This window comes from Mauremys mutica, chromosome 24 (assembly GCF_020497125.1).
Source record: "Mauremys mutica isolate MM-2020 ecotype Southern chromosome 24, ASM2049712v1, whole genome shotgun sequence".
NCBI classification, from domain to species: Eukaryota; Metazoa; Chordata; order Testudines; family Geoemydidae; genus Mauremys; species Mauremys mutica.
Window position 1 is genome coordinate 399951 of NC_059095.1, and position 21908 is coordinate 421858.

At 42.7% G+C, this 21908-nt stretch overlaps 1 protein-coding gene and 1 long non-coding RNA gene across 7 annotated transcripts in view; one reads left to right on the forward strand and one right to left on the reverse strand.

Moving 5' to 3' along the window:
* Nucleotides 1-21908, forward strand: part of LOC123355826 — a 36054-nt gene that overhangs the window by 2682 nt on the left and 11464 nt on the right. The window lies entirely within an intron of this gene.
* MED26 (mediator complex subunit 26) overlaps nt 1-21908 on the reverse strand; it is a 47188-nt gene that overhangs the window by 2062 nt on the left and 23218 nt on the right. For 2 of the 6 annotated variants that reach the window (XM_044998543.1, XM_044998547.1), the window contains exons 2-3: nt 6408-6482; nt 565-4949 (exon numbers count right to left, since the gene is read on the reverse strand). In XM_044998543.1, the coding sequence (XP_044854478.1) occupies nt 3258-4949; nt 6408-6482 (1767 nt within the window). In that variant the 3' untranslated portion in view covers nt 565-3257. Of the gene's footprint in view, nt 1-564; nt 4950-6407; nt 6483-17055; nt 17149-18040; nt 18098-21908 lie in introns of those variants that run through there. The other 4 variants (XM_044998546.1, XM_044998544.1, XR_006575204.1 and 1 more) reach the window with 4 other exon arrangements.

Below are 21908 nucleotides of genomic sequence, written 5' to 3' on the forward strand. Positions count from 1 at the left end.
CCATACGGTCTTCCTCCTAGGGATGCGAGTTCCTACTCTGTTACCACCAATACCGATAAAACTCCTCTTTGTGGTTGTTAAAAATCTACAACCATTTAAGGGAAATGATTGTTGAGTGGTTGAGCAGTATCACGTAAAGTGTTTGTAGTAAACTAAGGCTAACTAAAACACAGAATGCGAGACACATTGACTGGTTCCTGGACAGGTAAATATCAGTTGTTTTACTGCTTATTTCTTCTATGCATCCTTTCAAAAATAAAGGAATTTATGTAATATCTCAGCACACCTAATATATAGGCACCCACAGAGGAATGGGGCCGTATCAGAACCTAGATTCTCACATGGGAGCCTTTCTATGCCACAGTGGAAGGAGATGTCTGTTCTACACTTGTTATATTGTAAGTGTTAGGACAAGGGCAGTGCATTTTGGAAAGCACCTAGAGAACAAGCAACTAGCTAAGAAACAGTCCATGCAAAAATATGAAAATACACAACAGGTAAACATGTACAAGGTAAACTTCATTTGAACTGGTTTACAAAATTGACAAAACCACCTTGTAAACATCTTCAACATTTGCTGGAGCGGATAGAACGTCACTGTTTACACTAATAGAACATGCTGAAATATAAATGTCTTTGACCCTATTTCTGACCCTGGATTACGTCCAACTTGGTTGACCACCTAGTGTAGAACCATGAAAACTAGTCACACAAAAGAGATTTAAAGCACAGAGTAATCAGTGGAATGTCTGGTCAGTTTGTACTGCTGTGGGCAAGAGCTGGGTCTGATACCTTAGACTCCTGCCCTACAAAATGGATGAAATTAAGATCATCACAGTGGTTAGTCAGCCTCGGCACTGTGGCAGGTTGCTCACAAATGCCAGTGACAGTTTAGAGTATGATATTCCTCTATAGACCCCTGTAGTGCAGCCAGAATTTCAGAAGAAATGGAGTAAACAGGAAAGAAAACCGTGGCCAAAAATTATGAGGTGGATCAGAGCCCAACCATTCCCTTATGAGAGTAGCCCTAAATTCAGAGGCCCCAAGATGGGCAGGATAATGACCAAGGTCTTTCATGGAAAGTGGAAGAGAACAGACTCCCTTAGGTGCAGAAATATTGTTTGTTTGGGGATCGGGGGTGTTTTAGTGTGTACGTTTTCTAAATAAATTAATGTCAAGCATTTTCCAGGATCATCTTTTCCACCCATCCCACCCTTCCAAGACACAAGGTGATACTACCTTCCCCAGCTCCAAACAGCTTGGGTAGTCACTGCAGACGGGTAAAAATGGAAGTAAACTGAAAATATACTTGGAAACATTTTTATGGTGGCTGTTTTTTCCAGCTGAGAAGCCTTTCTAATTCTAAAGTCCTAGAGAAAAGGGAACAACTAGGCACTGAGGAGAGATTTTGAAATACCCATGTACAGCAGGTTTCAATATTTCACAAGCCAGGCAAATCACAGAAGCATTCAGTCTGAATGGGAAAGATTAAGATTTTAAAAGCTTTTCTCATTGTATTCCATGGAACAAGCCAATGCTCACCTCATGAGTAACATCCATTATAAAAAGTAGATTCTGTTTGAGAATTAAGAGCCTGATCCTGCTCTCACTAAAATCAGTGGGACTTTTACTAGGGACCTCAGTGGAAGCAGAATCCAGTCCTAATGGTGTATCTAATGTTACTGCAATGGCAGTAATCCTGATTCTCTCTTTTTTTTTTTTTTTTTTAAAGCACCAGCAGGACAGAAGCCCAATACCAGATACTGTAAAAATAAATTGTTCCAATTGCTAATATATTAACAGGAGCTGCACATGTTTTGCCTAAATTGAATATAAAAACATTACTGAATCAGGCTGTGATCAGAGGTGAAATAGACATTTTACAATTATTATTACTACATACAAAAGTGGACCGAAGAGAAAGCTGAACGATTAGCTCAACTTGTGAGGTATAGTAACAATAACTTGGAGGACTCTCTCTGAACCAAGCACATTCTCCCTGGATTTAACCATAGTTAAAATTATCCAGTATATATTAGTAAATATTGCCAGCACACTTGGAAGACTAAGAAAAGCTAGACGGTGCATCTTATATGACTAACCACCTTTAACTGGTTTAGAAAGTGAACTAACAGGATGCAGGTTTAATCACACTGCTGGCAATATGTACTTAGCTTCAACTTGGCTTTTCTGAACTGACCAAACTTTGAAAGTAACCAGTTTAATTATAAATAATTCACAAACTTTTTTGTGCAAATTTTTTTATTTCCACATTTATATCACAATGTGTCCACTTAAAGGACCAAATAGCAAAGTTGCTCCCTTCTGCATCCCAAGAACACAGAAGTCTAGTTACTGTACATTCACTAAGGCTCTTTGTTTTTGCAAATTGCGTTTATGATGGATATCCATAAGGCAAACAATATCTAAAGGAATGGTAACAAGTATATTTCCAGCATATAAACAGGCTTCCTTTTTCCCCTCATAGAACAGTTACAAACTTGTAGCACCCTCATTACTTTTGGATTCTAGAAAAGGTGAATTTTTCTAGAAGTTTGCAGGAAGGGAAAAGGAGAAAAATGATTTGGCTGGTGATGGAAGAAAAAATGTTTTTTAAAAAAACCTAGTTTTTGCAGCATTTCTCAGAGACTGGATTTTAACTGAAACCAGACTAAAATATGTGGATGCCTATGGAATGTTGAGCTGAAGCCAGATTGCCAACCTGCAGTGCAACACCTGCTGTTTAAAACCCAATCTTTGCACCACGTAACTGTAAAAGAACACAATCATGTTCAGAGATCTGATGCAAATAAAAACTAGATTTTTTGCACATTGTCTCGGACATCTCATTGCCCAATCAACTCAAATTAAATCAAATAAATAGATGCATATTTTGTTAAGGTAATTTCTACAATTTTATCTGTACCTGCCTGTAATAAGATTCCGGCATTCACAAAGTGCTGGAAATCATCTTCATTTCTTGGGGACTAACACTTTTTTATAGCTGGCTTGCTATAGAGTTTTGAACTCAATTTATCAACCTTCGTATGCCTTCCTTTGCAATTTTGTTAGTAAACTGGTAGCAGCATTTCACAAAAGGAGAATTTAAAGGAAAGAGCTGTAAACAGCCAGCTCCTTCATACCCTCTGCTCGTTGGCCCTGTTTGTCCAGGACAGGAGGCTCTCTCCATGTTAAGTGGCATAGTGTCTGCCATTTTTTCTAACTGCCGATGTGAGAGCATTTTAGCAAAACTGTACTCAGTCTAGGCAGACATAAGGCAGGATGTTCAATCTACCATCATCCCCATGTGGATCTAAAGATATGCACTGCGTCCAATTATACCAGTTACCCTGTGTATCATAACAGCCATTCACGCCTGGCCAGTGATGTTCACGTATTCTGTTGAGGTCATCGCTTGTGACCTCTCTTGTGACCCCAGGCAAGTCTGTGGGTTTGCTGTTAGGAGCTAGAACATGAGTCTTTCTAGCTTCTCTTCTAGTGCTTTCCTCCTGCTTTAAATATTCAGACATGAAGTAGTGAGCTCCTGGGGTTTGTACTCCTGATGAAGACAGCAAGCTACTTTGTCTGTTTAAATACGATTGAATTATTTCATTTCTGGATAACTCTTTCCAGTTCGTTTGTTCAAAAGGACTTTGCAGGTTGGGTTTTTGCTCCTGCTTGTCTGTTTCTGTCCTGTGCTGTTCAGCGACTGCAGGGATTTCTGCCTGCAAAGAATCTTTTTGTGTTAAAGGTTTTATCTGTCCTGTCATGGGATCAAACGTGAGCTTTCTTTCTTTTAATCTCACAGGTTTCACACCCCCTTCTACAACCTGCCCATCCAAATTGACTGTATGGTCTCTGGGTCTGTACCTTTTCTTCTTCTTACTATCTGAACCTGAAGCAGCATCATCACTGTCCATTTTTGAAGTGTCCGGTGAAAAGCCAACATGTGGCGTCAGAGATTCCCCAGGGTGCAAGTTAGTTTTGCAGCTAGGAGATGTGTGCTGAAGTGTCCCTGCTGTGTGCCTGTACTGGCTTTCAGAAGATGCCTGCTCCTGCCAACGTTGAGATACCTCAGTTCCTGATTGCTGAGAAACCTCCAGTCTTTTTGCTGGCATTGGAGGTGTTGATGGTTGCATCAAGGAAGGGGGTGGTGGTGATGGCACCTGTGCAGTATCTAAGAACTGGGACCTTTGAGATGGACTAGGTATTGAACCCTTTGGTGAGCATGTGATATGCTGTCGAGCAAATGTGTCATGCCTAATATTCCCAGGATTAAACGAGGAACAGCGGGGACTCTTAGGTTGGTGCTGGCCTGTGGTTTCTTCCAATTTATCATGCTGCTGAAGCACTGCAGTCTTTAATAATGAGGAGGTGCTTGAAGGTTTTACAAGTCCTGGAGAACTGGTGTGAGGTTTTACAGCATTTACTGGGATCTTACTGTGTTTGTCATTTTCACTATGTTCTGTCCTGCTGCTTTCAGGCCCTGCTTGCAGGTTTACATCTACAGGACTGGGGAAACTTCCAGGGCTCCCCGCAATCCCATTAGTTGGTGGAGGAGAAGAGTTTTGTAATACTTCATGACTACCTTTGGAAACTTTAGAAGGAGGGGGGCCCTGATGCCCATCCCTATGTTCGCCTTTCCTTTTCCGATTTCCCAGTTTTTCTGTTTTCGGGGAGTTTAGCTTTTGGATATCATTCCTACTTTTCAATTCATTGATGGGCTTTGATCCAGTTACTACAGCAGGTGGCACTTCTGGTTTACAATTGTGTGCACCACCATTTGCTGATCCAGGTGGATTCGGCAATCCTCTTGGAACGGATTCATTCTGGGTTACAGGTTCTATCAGTTTTTGCCAATTCCGTAGCAATTTCTTGGCACGTTTGGCAAGTTCCTCATTGGACGTCTTCTTTCTTACATCATTGATGAGTTTCCCTAATCTGGTTTCCTATAAAAAGTGAGAAGAGTTGTTTTACAAAAATTTAATTCTGACCAGATAGAACGTAAGTCAAATTGTAAGATGCATTTTCACTTGTCAATGCATACCATTCTGCCAAATATCACACCAAAAATTCACAAAGAATGTAGGAGCTAAATAATATTAATCCATTAGTCTTTTTGGAAGGGATTGATTCAGCTGACCCCATGCTCCACCATTCAGGGAACCACTGTAAGTTTGATTATTCATCTCTTTTCTTTCTCCACTGGCTGAAGTGCCATGGGAGCCATCTGGGGAGAGTGGTGGGGAAGGAGTCCCTCACTCAATATGAATCTCTTGCAGGTGACCAAGGAGCATGCTCAAGTTCTGGGGAAAGATGTACACAACCCCCAACCAGACACGGTGTGTGTTTCACAACCACAGGCATATAGAAAAAGGGACAAGAAATCACAGACCCTTAGAGCTGATCATCACTGTTGGCTTATTGTCACATCCTGCTCCACTCTCCAGAGTCAGATGGAATTTTCCCCAAGTGCTGTGGGAAGGATTTATGGGGCCAATTTAAATAAAATTCTCAGGGTGCCTAAACATGGAAGTTGTAATTTGGTTGTTCCCTCAGCAAGCCCTTTTGTATAACCAAATCTCAGAGGGCATTTGGCATAAGAATGTTTCAGAGTGAAAAGTGAATTGAAGAATAAACCCAATGTGTATGAATCAGCGTTCTCTAGCTATGCAGTATTCTCACAGGGGGGGAGGGATAGCTCAGTGGTTTGAGCATTGGCCTGGTAAACCCAGGGTTGTGAGTTCAATCCTTGAGGGGGCCACCTAGGGATCTGGGGCAAAAATCAGTACTTGGTCCTGCTAGTGAAGGCAGGGGGCTGGACTCGATGACCTTTCAAGGTCCCTTCCAGTTCTAGGAGGTAGGTATATCTCCAATTATTTAAATTTTATTTAAATTTCATAGGGGGAACTAACCTCACAGCCAGTCAGGGATTGGCACCGAATTGGGCATATTTCAAACTAATGTTATGGCTCTATAAAGTGATGTTATTCATAGTAGGTTATTAAAGAAAATTAGAATTTGAGCAAGAGAATAAGAAAGTGACCAGACATAAGACACGGAAGTGATGCTGCCTGAATCAGACAAGGAATTAACCAGTGGCAAATAGGGACTGCTCTGGTCCCTTACGTGAGCAGAAATTGGATTGCACCGTACACCAATATAGTTACTCCTCTGCTGGTATATGATTCAAGAAAGACAACTCATTCCATCATGTACTGAGGTGCCAGAGGACACAGTGGGAGACCAATTACTATATCTTTGCCTTAAATTTGTAATCTTTTGTGGTTTATCTATATTTTTGTGAAAGAGCTGGAATACATTAAAGGGAATTCAAAATACATTGTACAGAAGCAATCTGTTTTCATACATAAGCATGTGTGGATTTTACATGTAAGGAGACATACCTCAAGTGCCTCTTTGGTTATGGGGTATTTCTCCAAGCTGGAGATCACTTCCAGCACTGCCACCATGTTATGGATCTGCAACAAGGAAGAGAAAGTCATTTAAATTTTCATGCATACATTTTAGTTCTCAAATAGTGCCACATTTAAAACATGTTATGTTGTATAATTACAAGAAGAACTGAGCCCAAAATTGCCACCATATCTCCTGGCTTTAGGGAGCTGCCTGTTTGCAATACGAGGGAAAAGGACACTCCTACAGCCTACTTGGAAATTGAGGGAGCCGTTACAATCTTGCTCTTACACAAAACTAAATTCAACACACACTGTCAGAGCACGTTGCCCGCTGCAGTGCTTGATTTCAAGTGAATACCCATAATAGTACCTACCTATTTTCATTCATAAAGATGTGACCAGTTTAAGCGCAAGGTACATTCACTATGTTAAAATAAAGTGAGATTGGCAAGCATAAAGACAAAACCACCCAGTTTCCACTCCTCCAGGTAAAATCCTGAATAAGCAGACTTGTGCTGTGTCCCAAGTATCAGACTAATTCTGTCAGATCAACAAGGAAAGCAAATTCCAGAGCACAAGACAGAGAATGCCCATCAGAGCCCCAAGTTCAAATCTAGGGTGTGTTAGCTAGGATGGCCACGCTGGTCAACTGTCAGCATAGTACTATGGGAAAGAACTCAGGATCCAAACCACAGACAGCTTATTAGGGTTACATAATATTGTGTATATTCTACAGTGGTGGCAAAGATTAAATGTTAAATTAAAATATTTAATCTTGTTCAGTCTATTAATGTACAGTACTTTTGAGAATCACTCAAATTGGTCACATGGTGGCATGTAACAAATGCTCACATACTGGACTGGCCAAATATTTTATAACATTCTTGAAAAAAGTCTGCTGTAAAGCCAGACTGGTGAAAGCTATGTTCTTAGTCGACAAATACAGTACCACCATATGCAATAGGTGTTAAACCCTGAAATTCATATCTGTCCCTGTATCCCAAACTCAGTGAAAATGAAAATTTTACAATATTTTTTCTCCCCCACGAAGCCGTAACTTTAAGGGTTTCATGAAAACATGGGGCTTAACCTGCAGTTGCGCATTACTACTACTGAAGCATTATGCAGTGTGTTTAGTGCTGTAAGAGACAGGGTGAGAGAAAATCCCTGCTCCAACAAACTTACAACACAAACAGAGAAAACAAGACAAAGGCAGGAGATGTCCCAGAGGATTGTTCAGTCTGTGCTCAGACAGGTGGCTTACCATGTAAAGGAGTCTGCTCCATCAAAGGCTATCATTACAGGCATTCTGCATACAGTTTACCATACAGAGAAAACTAGAAGCTGACAGAGTTCCAGTTTGAAATTAGAGTCTCGTGCAGAGAAAAGAACAGAACCAATATAAATGGTTATCATGGAGCCACAGCACATGTCTAACCTGAATTGTGGGATTAATGATCAGGGCCAGTTCATGGAGTCTGTTGATTCCCGTGGAGTCTAACCGGCACAAGCTGAGCAAGCAACCACTTTAGATCCTTCATCCCATTATACCAGTACATCTCAGAGGTGGTTCCCATCCACCTCTTCATCAATAGAGCTGGGAGGGGTGGGGAGAGAGAAGGGTTCTGAGAAGTCTGCTTGATACTAGATGCCCCCAACAGCATCCTTGACTGAAAAGAAGATGGAGGGAACTCTGCCTTATTTCCTCCCCCTTCCAGAAACACAGGATTCCATAAATTGTAATGCTGGCCCTGTCAACGATAGATGTTTCGGAGAAAGCCAGCCAAGTCCAAAGTACTGTTACTTTTCCTACAGTCTAGACAAGAAACTCCCAAACCACAGCCCATTGAGCATATGCTGATATGGAGAGTGGTCTGGTCATATGGTACTGCCTCTCCTTGTTTCCAGCATAGGGCTGGGTCTACACTACGGGGGGGAAATCGATCTAAGATACGCAACTTCAGCTATGTGAATAACGTAGCTGAAGTCGAAGTATCTTAGATCGAATTACCTACCGTCCTCACAGCGCGGGATCGACGTCCGCGGCTCCCCATGTCGACTCCGCTACCGCCGTTCGGGTTGGTAGAGTTCCGGAGTCGACAGGAGCTCATTCGGGGATCGATATATCGCGTCTAGATGAGACACGATATATCGATCCCCGAGAAATCGATTGCTACCCGCCGTAGTGAAGACGTAGCCTGAGAAAGTCATAACAGCTGGGAGGAGAGGTCAAATGAAGAGCAAGAGTAGTCAATCTGATTAACTCTTTCCAAGAAGAATACTCAAGACAAGTAAAAATAAATATATACTTTCCTATAACTTTTCCTGTAAGGATTTAATGTTGCTGCCATAGGAATATTATGCAATTAAATGGGAATTAAGCAGGGACCCAAAAAAATCTGAGCATTAAAGTGTTATCTATACTATGAAAGAGCTTGGGAACTGCTGGTTTGGAAAGACTTTTCTAACAGCAACAGTGAAAACATAATTTCAGAGTTATTTCTAAGGATCACTTCACAAAATGTGTTAGTTATACCAGAGATCTACCTGTGTAAAACAGTAACTTCTCCATGTGCTTCCTGAATGAATTTTCATAATATTTTGAGAAAAATCTACATAACAGTGACTCATTTTCACAGAGGGGTAGGTCCTGAGCAAAGTCTAAAAACCTCAGAATAAACCATAGTAAGAGTTTAAAACTAGAAAGAGAAGCAAGAAACAGTATGCCCACTAGGTGTCCTCCAATTGTCACAGCGAGTAACAAATCTCTGCTTTATGAGCTCTAAACTCAGTTTCAAACACTTGCTATTCTCAGCACCAGTAATTCCAAAGCTATGCTATTTTACATATAGGATAGCAAGGAGTTATTCCACAAATTTATATCACATTAACACACTTGGTGCCATGTTTTCAAATGGGCCTCAGTGCAACCTTCATCTGTGCGTATGCAGCTTTATGCATACACATTGCATCTGTGCGCAAAACAATTTGTGGACACACTGAGCATAAGTGAGATTGAAATGCTCAGGTGACAGTGTTCACTAACAAATGCACCACAAAACCAATAATATACTTGAGATACATCAATGATATTTTCATCCTCTGGACAGACTAAAACTTCCTCAGATTTCTACCAAAACTTCAACAGCCACTACCCATCTATTAGACTCACTTGAGAACACACACACTAGCATTAACTACTATGATCAGCTTCAGCAATGGAACCTTACAGACAACTATACACAAGAAACCCACAGATGGCCACACCTATCTTCACAGATCCAGTAACCATCCCAGACACACCAAGAAATCTGCTATATAGAGCCAGGTACTTAGACACCATAGAATATGCTCTGAGGAGAAAGTCTGGGATACACATCTGAAACACACTTAAAACCGCCTTCGCCAAACAAGGACACGCCACCAGAGAAGTAGATCACATCATGGAATAGTCCACCCAAATGCCCGCAGAGAACCTGCTTCAATACAGAAATAAAAACCCCTCTGACCACACATCCCTAAATGTCACTTACCACCCCACATTGGAACTCATATACAGGGTAACAAACAAACCAACCAACCAACCAAGAGGTTACTTACACGGAACTAGTGATTCTTTGAGATGTGTGGTCCCTATGCTCCTGAAGTCGGAGAATTAGAAAGTAGAGTCTGTTGGTCCGAGCATGTGCCTTAGCTCACCTCATGCTTCTGCTCAAGGTGACAAAGGGCAGGACAGATGACCACATCTCCAGTTCCTTCTCCACTGCAAATCAGACAGATCCAAAGCAAAGGGGAAGGAGGGCAGGAAATGGACTACTCGGGGACTTTGAGAGTTAATGGCAAGACCACCACCTTCAAGGATAGAAGGTAATCCAGGAGAAGGGGGATCCCCACTGATTCCATCGAAACTCCCTTTTGTTGGGCCCAGGAAGTGAAGCATTTCCACTTAGCCTTTGTAACAGTCTTTAGTGGATTCTTTTCTGCAGCTGGAGGGAATATTTTTCAGCTGTGCAAGACAGGCCCATTCTAAAGCTAATGCCATCCAAATAGATAGAGCACCTGTGGATTGGGAATGTCTGATCTCACTGTTGAACTATGTCAGCAGGTTGGAGGATAAGATTTGGTGGACGGTTTAACATGTGAAGGAGACTGGAATACCAGATTTGTCTGGGCCATCACCATGTCTCATCGGATCTTGTGGAGTACTCAAGGAGGAGCAGTAGAGGAGGAAAGGCATAGTTGATTTGGTCAGACCCTGAGAGTGGTGACAGAGACCTCCCCAGAGCACTGTGTAGTGCATTTGAGGTTTATATGGGAAGCAAAGAGGTGTGTGGTCAGAAACGCCTATCAGGTGAAGATATCTTGAACTACTGAATTGTGGAGTGCCCATTTCTGGTCAGTCACAAAATGTCGTCTGAGTGAATCTGTGAGCACATTCTGTGTCGCTGGAAGGTAGGCTGCAGACAGGAGGATCTGGTGAGTGGTGCGCTAATTCCAGAGATTGACAGCTTCTGCGCATAAAGCGGTCGATCTCATGCCCCCGTTTGTTGAAGAAGAAAATGGCAGTGATGTTCTCTCATGTCAGACAACATGATGAGACCGGATGAATGGGAGAAAGGATTGACATGGTTTCATTACAGCTCAGAGTTCCAGGGTATTGATGTGCATCCTGGATTCTCAAGGAAACCATGTTCCCTGTGACGTGTAATCGTCCACATACTCATCCATGTGCACTCCCCAGCCTACGAGGGATGCATCGATGATTATCATCTTGTCTGAAGATGATGAAGGAAGGGAACCTCTGCATACATGACGTGGGTCTGTTCACCACTGAAAGTCCTCAACAGGGTACTGTCCACCTATTAGCATGAGGTCCACGATGTGACATTTTGGCAAGTAAACCATCTGGAGCACATCTGGAGGCAGCGAAGGTGGAGTCGAGCAAAGGCGGTCACCTATGTACACTAAGCCATGTGGCCAAGGAAGGATAGGCAAGTCCTGGCTAGTACATGAGCGCTCCTTACTGTCAAGATTTCTGGCATAAGGCTTCATGAGCCACAGGAGTAAGGGGTACGCTGGGTCTCCCAGGATCATTATGGGCATTTCCACACCCCTTACTGGAATCTTCTGGTCTGGAAAGAAAGTACCCGCTTGCAGCTTTCTATACAGGCCCGTGTTCCTGAAGATGCGTGCGTCATGCACCTTCCCTGACCACCCTGATATCCGTGAAACGACCCCAGTGATTCATCAGTGCCTGGAGTACCATAGAGTTACCTTTTCCGTAACTGTTCTTCAAAATGTGTTGCTCATGTCCATTCCATATTAGGTGTGTGTGTTCCCCACATGCACCGGTGCCTGAAGTTTTTCCCCCAGCAGTATTCATAGGGGACCAGCTCTGACCCCCTCTGGAATGGCGCCCACATGGCATGGTATAAGGGGTGCTGCCGGCTCCTCGCAGCCTCAGTTCCTTCTTGCTGGAAACTCCAACAGTGGAAAAGGAGGGAGGGTTGTGGAATGGACATGAGCAACATCTCGAAGAACACCAGTTACGGAAAAGGTAATTATCTTTTCTTCTTCGAGTCCTTGTTCATGTCCATTCCATATTAGGTGACTCCAAAGCAGCACCCTCTGGACATGGGTAGGAGTTCATGGATGTGTAGATTGCAACACAGCTCTGCCGAACCCAGCATCGTGTCTGGCCTGTTGAGTGATGGCATAATGAGTGGCAAAGATGTGAACAGAAGACCGCATTGCAGCTTTACAGATGTCCTGGATAGGGATGTGTGCCAGGAAGACCGAAGATGCCTGCGCTCTGACAATCGGCAGCAGCGGAACCCCTGCCAGGTCGTAACAGGTCCTTATATACGAGGTAATCCAATTGGAAATCCTCTGCGATTGACCCTTCCTCTGTGGGTGACCCTTCATCCTATCCACTGCCGGAGTGAGTGCTGACTCCATTAGGAGCACTCTTAAATGGATATCATGCTCCTTCTTCATTCTAGGTTTGAAGGACTTACAGAAATGGCACTTGTCACTTATGTGCCCTTCGCCTAAGTACCTTAAGTAGCTGGTATGTGGATCGCTGAGGGGCATAGGCCATTTGCAGCTATCGCAGGGGCTTAAAGCCTGGGAACTGGGGCATGCCGACACCCCACTGGGTCCCATTCGGAACTAATGGAGAGTTTAAGAACTACTACTAAGGGTAACTAAGAAAACTACTAACTATGTATAACTATTTTACAGGATTTCAAAGTTTGCAAGAACAGAGAAGGAATCAATGCTAGCTGAAGCAGCAGATGTTCCAGCACTGTCACTGACAGCAAAAAGGAACTGAGGGTGGGGGGGCGCCGGTGGCGCCCCGTATACCGTGCCATGCAGGCACCACTCCAGAAGGTGCCAGAGCCGGTCCCCTATGGATACTGCTGAGGGGAAAAACTTCCGGCACCAGTGCATGTGGCGAGCACACACACCTAATGTGGAATGGACACGAGCGAGCACTCGAAGGAGTAACCCTTTCTGTTGATGTACTCTGTCATAAGGTGGGATATGCGTGCCATTGCCCTGCTGCAGTTAGGGAATCCCACTGCAACAAAGCCATCCACTATTTCCTGCACATTGCCCAGAGTCACAGTTCTTCATGGCAGGAGGTGATTAACAGTCCTGCACACTTGCATCACCGCAACCCCCACTGTGGACTTCCCAATTCCAAACTGATTTTGGTAGCAGTCTGGAGTTGCAAGCTGCCATACAGGGATTGCCACTTGCTTTTCCACCATGATGGCAGCTCTCATTTGGTGACCTTGCTCTGCACTGTTCCAGGAAGGTGGCTTTGCGCATCCAAATGTTCTGCTGCCACTGCCTGTCATACATACATGCATCACGATGAGATCCCACCATTCAGTGGGTGTTTCCTGAGCCCAGTACTGAGAGTCCACCATGTGCAGCTGTTCTGTCAATGCCAACATCAGTCCTGAATTGTTTCTTTCCACAGCATACAGCAGGACAGGTATCACAGATTCACTATCAGATTCACAGCTCATGAAACAACACGGCTGATCCTGCAATATGTTCATAACGCTCATCACAAAACTGGAGAGTAGTGAAGGATGCATACTTTCAGGCAGAAATGGCGGGCAAACAGTTTACAGGGGCTGCTGAAAAATGGAACAAAATGTAGCTGGAAGCCCATGGAATGATGGAACAGCGAAAACTGCATCATGGGATGGTGAGCCTGCCCCCATGATGCACTGCAATCCATTCCCAGAACTCCAAGCAGTAGAAGGTGGCAAGTTGCACAGTGGGATAGCTACCCATGGTGCACTGCTGTCAGTGCTAGAGCACCAACTGTGGACGAGCTCCACTGATACAAGGAGCATTGTGGAAACATGCTCAAGTAATATAATTAGAGTGGTTTATGATTGTTGACCTAACTCTGTCATGTAAACATAGCCTAAGAATCATTAATCACTGCTCCAGCTCTTCCTTAGGTCCCAGCAATATCTCAGTAAATATCTTGTACATATCTAGCCCTACTTTCCAATCAGATCCGGTCTAACTGTGCAAAATTTTGACACTTTGCAGCTTCAGACACTTCCCCCAGTGTTCCAGTGCCTGTCCTCAGCTGCAGTTTTGGTGTCTGTGTTTCACTTCAACAGGCTGCTGTTTCTTGATGCTCTGGCACCTGGATTGCTCTCAGTGCCCTGGTACCCAAGATACAGCAGTTCAGCACCCACACAATTTTTTAGGCAGTCTTAAGGCTATTTGGTGCATTGGCACCTGCTCTACTATTTCAGCACCAGTTTTGTCAAGGTTCTTCTAAAATAAGATTAGTGCACTACTAGCTCTTCCAAATCCACAATTCCAGGTCCCTGTTGACAGAATAATTCTGGGGAATTTCTAGACATCAAAATACACAAAGCATCTTTAGGCTTTGGAAAACTGGGTATCTTCCCTCCTAATAAGTTTTATCTGAAATGAGTCATGTTGAGTAATTATGCTCAATGTGCCCTCCAGACCAACAATCTGAGTGACTGTTTTTACAATTACTGGTAATCCCCAAACATTACAAGATTTAAGTAGCTGTCAAACTGATGGAGAGAGAGGCCATACATCTGTCAAAGTTAATACAAGGAGTCTGATCATGCCGGTGTGCATGTGAAACTGGCAGAAAAGAGCACTTTGACAGGAAATATCCAGTAGCAACTCTTTTTAATTAAGAAAACCCCCCAAAGAAATAAACACAGGCTACTTCGGGGATTCCACATACACTCACCTCCAGTGTTCTGAGAGAATAAAAGAAACCCTATTATAAAAATCTCCTAGAACCTATCAAAATATGTAAAAAACCACTCTCGGATATGAGGCACCATTGCCACCAGCTCTATGCATGCGTTCCACGTACTAAAAGCAGAAGGATGTGTTTCTTCTGCTTTGACCTACTTGAAAGCAGTCTCTCTTCTGAAAGCACCCTTGGCCAGGTCCAACAGATTTTGTTTGTTAAAAACCATGAGAAAATTTCTTTCCACACCTTGTGGAACAACAGTTCACTGAGGACAACCACCATCTTATGGAACCTTTAATAAAACAATATTAACCTAATTCTAAGCTATAGTACGGAATGTGCAGCCTGCCTAGAAGTACCATCTCTACAGCAGGAAGTCCATCCTTTGATGGCAATGGCACATTAACACTGCATGACTTTTCATAATTAGGACATTGGTTTCAAAGGACTATATCAGACTAACATATCAAAGCATAAACCTTCAAGCATATCAAAATTTTATACAATAAGATTTCCCCAGAAAATAAACGTAAGTAATATCTAATGAGCACGTGGAGTAAGTACTAACTTTCACTTATGAGAACTGAGATTTGTTTCAAAATTCCACATGCACAATTAATTCACTCTGAAGTCTCATCATTTGCCAAATTTACATTAAAGTGAATCATGTTTCTGTAAGTTGTAAAAACTAAATTAAAAATGTAGAAATCAGAAATCCCAGTTTAAGACTGAGAATTAAATTCTTCTTCCTAACAGGCTTAGTAAAATGTAAACACAGTTGTTAAACTCCTGAACACAGGGCTATTACTAGAGACACCAAAACTCCACAGCTACCACCATGCACTGCTGGCCTAAGAGTTCATATTAGTCTCCCATAGTTAAATACTTGCTCAGCTTGTTAGATGAAAAGGTTTTGCTAACTTCAGCCATATACATTGACATGCCATGAGAAACTGTTCTAGTTTGAAAAACAGCAGCCCAGATAACAGTGGTTTGAGCATTGGCCTGCTAAACCCAGGGTTGCAAGTTCAATCCTTGAGGGGGCCACTTAGGGATCTGGGGCAAAAATCAGTACTTGGTCCTGCTAGTGAAGGCAGGGGGCTGGACTCGATGACCTTTCAAGGTCCCTTCCAGTTCTAGGAGATAGGTATAGGTATAACAGTCTGCTGTTCAGAATGCTCTATTATTGTCTACATACTAGATAAGCCAAAGTAAAATAAAATGAACTGGCAAGGGAGTTTAGCAATCTGGGTCTCTAGAAACTGCAAGAGTATACAGTTGCATAATTCAGCTGCCTCAAGAACTTACAGGTGGTTTTATTGCCTATTTGCCGCAGTCTATGACTGCCACTTTCCCTCCCTGCCAAAACTCCTCCCGCTTACATAGCCAATTCTGCTAGCTCCTCTTCTGCAAACCTAAGGAACTTGTGCTGCTTGTCCTCATCCTGTGTTTTGAAGTTTGATAGCCATGTGGATCATGCATACAAAAGTTTATTGGAAGAGGAGAACATCTGTGTTGAGCCACTTTCAACAACCCATTCAATACCAATCCATGGACTATGACAGAATGCAAATCCTATCTATTTATTCCATAATATCAGTCCCCAGCAGTTAACCTCATTAATCACACTTCTGAATTTAGTATTGGTTTCCTAGGATCTCTTCCAAATTAAGCAACATCTCTTTCCATTCTAGCTTTAAACTAGAAGCTGACAGTTACTCAACCCTGTGAGACAAAACCTCAAGCAGCTCAGTTTCTCAATGGCTTTTTGTTGCTTTAAAAATATTCTACTTTTATAAAGTAAGAGTCCAACTGAATCTTTAATTTAGGGATGGTCTTTAATGTGGCAGTTATTCCAAGCCAAAAAAATCTATTGAATATTAAATTACGGTAACACCCAAAGGCCACAATCAGGATTGTGTTAGATGCTGTACAAACAATCCCTCCCTCAGAGTTTACAATTTAATTATAGATTAGATGCAAATGTAAACCAATAAGCAGCAGGAAGAGTGGATAAAACTAACAAGTTCTGGTTACACAGGCTACCTGCTACATTCATGACTCAATCATTCCAAATCATTTTAACAAACCTTCACTATAAATTTTAGGGGGGTTATTTTTTACACCAGCCCAAACTCCCTGGGTTCTTTTCAATCCACTCCTCCCCAAAGTGAAAACTGACTCACTACACATTTTTAATGTTTTCTCTCTTTTACATAAATTATCCCCTGGTATTCCTGCCTACCATCTCTCACACCTTCAGATAATGGTGGTTCCTCCTCTACACAAGTTCCAAGAAATGCACCTCCCCGCGTGGGACTAGGAGGCCACTTAAGCCCTGAGGATTTTCCCCACCTTCTGCTGCTGTCCAGAAGGTTGAGTCCTTGCAGGGGTCAGGCTCAAGGGACAAAATACGTTCTGGAACATTACTGCTCTGAAGAGACTTTGCCAATCCTTAACACTGTCAGTTTTGACCAAAAAAACAGGGTATAAATATTCTCTCTCCAGAAGGAGAATGAGAATCACAAGGGAAACAGTCAGAACCATTTTTCTTACTACTGTGAGCAGCAGCTAGATATTAACTACATCTTTATGGTAGAATAGTTAAGTAACTGGATATCATGTATTTCTAAAATGCAAGAAGTTGATAAAATTTCCTTTTTAATTTGATGATTACATACCAAAAAAATGCATGAACTAAACACAAAAATGCAATAGCAGGAGGCAATATTTGAATTAATGAAGCAGTTTTTAAAATAGAAAATGCCTTAAACTGGGTGATAAAAATCATGGTTTTACCTGGTAAAAACTACTTCTGCTAAATACCATGCCATCCCTGGCCCCAGTACTAATACTTAGCATTTTTATGGCACTTTCCCATCCAGAGATCTCAACACAATTTTACAGAGATAAGTAAATAGCATCATCCATGTTTACAGATGGGGAAACTGAGGCAGAGGAAGTGACTTGTCTAAGGTCCAACAGCAAGTCAATGGATGTGTGAATAGAAACCAGGTGTCTTGACTCCCAATCTGGTGTTCCATCCACTGGACAACACTGTCTAGACATGTTTCCTATGCTAATGTTGTCTAAAAATGACCAGTGGCAATTACACTAATTGCTCATTCTTCATTTCCTCCTACTGTAGCTGCCACGTTTTTATCTCAAAGATGGCAGCATTCCATTGATCGGTAATAGAATTGTTGTGTACAACACCCAGATCCATGGGGATGAAGACACATAAATGTCAGGGATTATTAGCAGCCTAACTTTGCAGGAATAACTGGATTTGAGGTGAATTACTAAAACCTGTCATTAGAATGATAGCAATGCTATTTACCTTCTTGATTTTGATCAAAGGGAACAGAACATTCATTCTCATTTATAGATGCTTTAGAGTTTCTACTGTGACATCAGATGCCATCCCATAATGTCGTACAACAGGAGAAAAATCTGAGCTAATTTTCGTTTATGCAAGAATCTGAAAAATGCAATAAAAAAAGTAGAAAAAAAGCCTTTTTATAAAATAGGTTTTAATATACTCACTAAAAAGAAAAGTAATATAGTAACTTAGTGTTTGTGTAGCACTGTGAAATATGAAGCATTAAGTATCAAGACCATTTACAACAGGTTAGGAGGTTTAACAGTGCATACAATGAACATGCAGAATAAACTGGACTGTCACCTATAGCACATACCAAATAGGTAAGTTATCAAGTTGGGAACATGATTTTGGCATTTAAATCAGTTGAAAGGGCACTGATCTATTAACAATTCCCCTTTCTGCCCACTATCACGAAGTTGTCTAAAGATAGGGTATGCACAAGAAACTAGTCATAAGAATAGAATGTCAGTAAGAATCATGTACTACACTACTCTTAATTTATGAAGTTTTACTTCTTACAGTTTGGGTTTTTGTGTTTTTGGGGGGGGGGGGAGGGGGGAGGCCTCAATCTTGTGGAGGAGTTCAAATCTTCATCAGTATAGAAAGATACCCTTAAAAAGCCTGAATCAGCTACTCCAATACCAACAGACAGGAACTTGTAAAACTAAATAGTCAGCTCATTACTAGGGCCCTACCAAATTTATGGTCCATTTTGGTCAATTTCACAGTCATAGGATTTTAAAAATCATAAATTTCATTATTTCATATATTTAATTCTGAAATTTCACAGTGGTGTCATTGTAAGGGTCCTGACCCAAAAGGGTGTTTGGGAGGGGGTGTCACAAGGTTATTGTAGGGGGTCTCAGTATTGCCACTCTTACTTCTGCGCCACTGCTGGTGGTGGTGCTGCCTTCAGAGCTGGGTGGCTGCAGAGCAGCAGCTGCTGGCCAAGAACCCAGTTCTGAACACAACTGCCAACAGCAGCGCAGAAGGATGGCACAGTATGGTATTGCCACCTTTACTTCTGCGCTACTGCTGGCAGGGTGCTGCCTTCAGAGCTGGGCACCTGGCCAGCAGCTGCTGCTCTCCAGCCACATTACTTCTGTGCTGCCTTCAGAGCTAAGGTGGAAATACCATGACTCCCCTACAATAACCTTGCAACCCCCTGCAACCCTCTTTTGGGTCAGGACCTCCCATTTGAGAAATGCTGGTTTTCCCCATGAAATCTGTATAGTATAGGATAAAAGTACATAAAAGACCGTGATGCATTTTCCCCAAACATGAATTTGGTAGGGCCCTACCTATTACCTTTGAGTTGTGAGTTAATTTAAGCATTAAGTTTGAAAGTTATCCACTAGTAGTATCTTCCATGGCTAAGTGTTTAATAAGAGGACAGGGACCTTCCATCTAACAGTAGTTTGGTGCACTACATGAAACGCATTGGGGAGCTCAGAGTTCCTAGTGGTGCAGGTGTCCATGGTACATGACCACAACAACAAATGATACCTTTGTTGGCTGTGTCAGCAGAGGGTCGAAGGAACAAACAGGCATAGAAACTACTGTACTTATCCCTAGAATTAAACCCTACATGTTAAATCACATGGAGGAGTAAGTGTGTACACATTCTGTTTGTGTTCTGCTGCTCTATAGTGAGACATGGTAACATTCTCCAGAGTTGACATATATGGCACTGTAATGGGGTCAGTACCTGCCTCTCGCAAGCACTCCCTTTCTCTGGCTGATAGTGCCTGCAATCTCTCCGTTATTTTCAGCAGGCTGGCACCCACCTTTCACGAGCCACCACCTCTAGCTGAGAGATGTCTCGGCAGGTCTTCAGCGACTCAGTCCTCTGGCTGAGCCGCCTACACTGTCCCTGTAGCCCTCCCCGGGCTCCAGTCCTCAAAAGTCTGACCAACAGGGACTCTCTCAGTACCCTAGTTGCCAACTTACATGTGAAGGTTCCTGCTGTAGGGTGGAGAAGCACCTCAGGGCTTCCTCCCTGGAGGCTCTTCGCCTGCCCTTTAGTCCTCTGACCCTGGCTCTCCAGCTGCGTCAGTCTAGATCAACCACCTTCCAAGAGGGGGGACTGTTCCATGTACAGTCCCTTCCCTGGGCCTGTCCTAAGTGAGTCCTGGCAGCCAGCCAGAAGCTATTCCTTTGCTTCTCTGGTCCCTGCTAGCAACTACCTGCCTTTACCCTTGCAATCAGCCAGGAGCACCTGTTGCTCCCCCAGTCCCTGCTAGCACACTGCACTCACTCTGGCCCTGCAGCTCCTTTTATATGAGCCTGCTGGGCCCTCACTGGCTACTCTCTTCGGCCTCTCTGATTGGCTGCTTCCTCTGCAGCCACTCTAGCCCGCTTGGAGGACCTCTCCACTTTTCCTGTCCTGGGATGGGTATAGCAGGACCCTGAGGCCTCCAGCAGCAGGCCTTTGGGCCTAGTCCACTCCATCACAGGCAACTTTCAAGATTAGTACAGAAAATATACCTCCCAAACAGTAGGAACACCATGAAAAGGCACGAAGTTATTTATAATAAATTAGATCAGATTCAAGCAAAAAAAGACTGCATCATGACTGAAGATGCTTTGGACATTTAATTAGAGACTATGACAGATTAAATGATTGAAGGTTTAACTCTTCCAATATTTACACAAATTTAGATGTCTTCTCAACAGATTCCCCTCTAATCACCAAACACTAGAAACAAGATTAGCCGTGGCAGTGTATTTCTATCTATTCCCCACCAGAAAAAGTCTACTCAGTACAGCAATTCTTATTCTAAATTAGATCTCGTCAAAGAGATAGTCTGTCTTGGATAATTGCTTGTATGTATTATAAAAGCCTGCAGACAATGAAAACTAAGCAAGAAACCTTTCAGTTTGCAATTCATCATCAGATAAAAATATTTTGTTCCTAGCACAGAGCTCTGAAGGAGAAAAAAGTTCAAACCCATTCTGGTATGTAAAGTTAAGGCAGTAAAGAGTCTACTAGATGGTGACAAAACTAACTTTTTTTTTTTTTTTGAAGGGGGTTGAGAAGGATTACGGAGATAGGAAATTATTTCAAAATTGTAAGCAGGACCCTCTTATAGCAAGAGGATCAATCAGCTATTCAGCTGTAAAAATGATGAGCATGAAGGCTATACTGTACATCTTACAGTGGCACAGCTGTGCCACTATAACAGTGCCACTGTGAGGTATGCAGCATATCTGCTCTGTCAGCAGGAGAGAGCTCCAGTCAAAAAATAAAACCACCCAGCATTGTCGACAGGACAAAGTGCTGTCTGCACCGGCACTCCCCCCCCCCCCCACTGACAAAAGTTTTACCGACAAAAGTGTCGTGTAAACATTGCCTAAGGCCTGGTCTACCCTAGAAAATTAGGTTGGTATAACTACATCGCTCAAGGGTGTGAAAAATCCACACCCCTGAGCAACACAGTTAAACCAACCTAACCTCCTGTGTAGACAACACTAGGTCAACAGGAGAATTCTCTCAGGGCTGCCGGCATAGATAGTTTCTTCACTGAAGAGCTAAAGTGGCACAGCTGCAGCAGTATAGCTGTAGAGTGAGTGAGTGAGTGAACAAGCCCTAATAGTGCAGCAAACTACACTACTTTTAGTGACAGAATCATAGGACTGGAAGTGACCTCAAGAGATTATCTAGTCCAGTCCCCTGCACTCAATGCAGGATTAAGTATTAGCTAGACCATCCCTGATAGGTGTTTGTCTAAACTGTTCTTAAAAATCTGCAATGATGGAGATTCCACAACCGCCCTAAGCAATTCATTCCAGTGCTTAACCACCCTGACAGTTAGGATGTTCT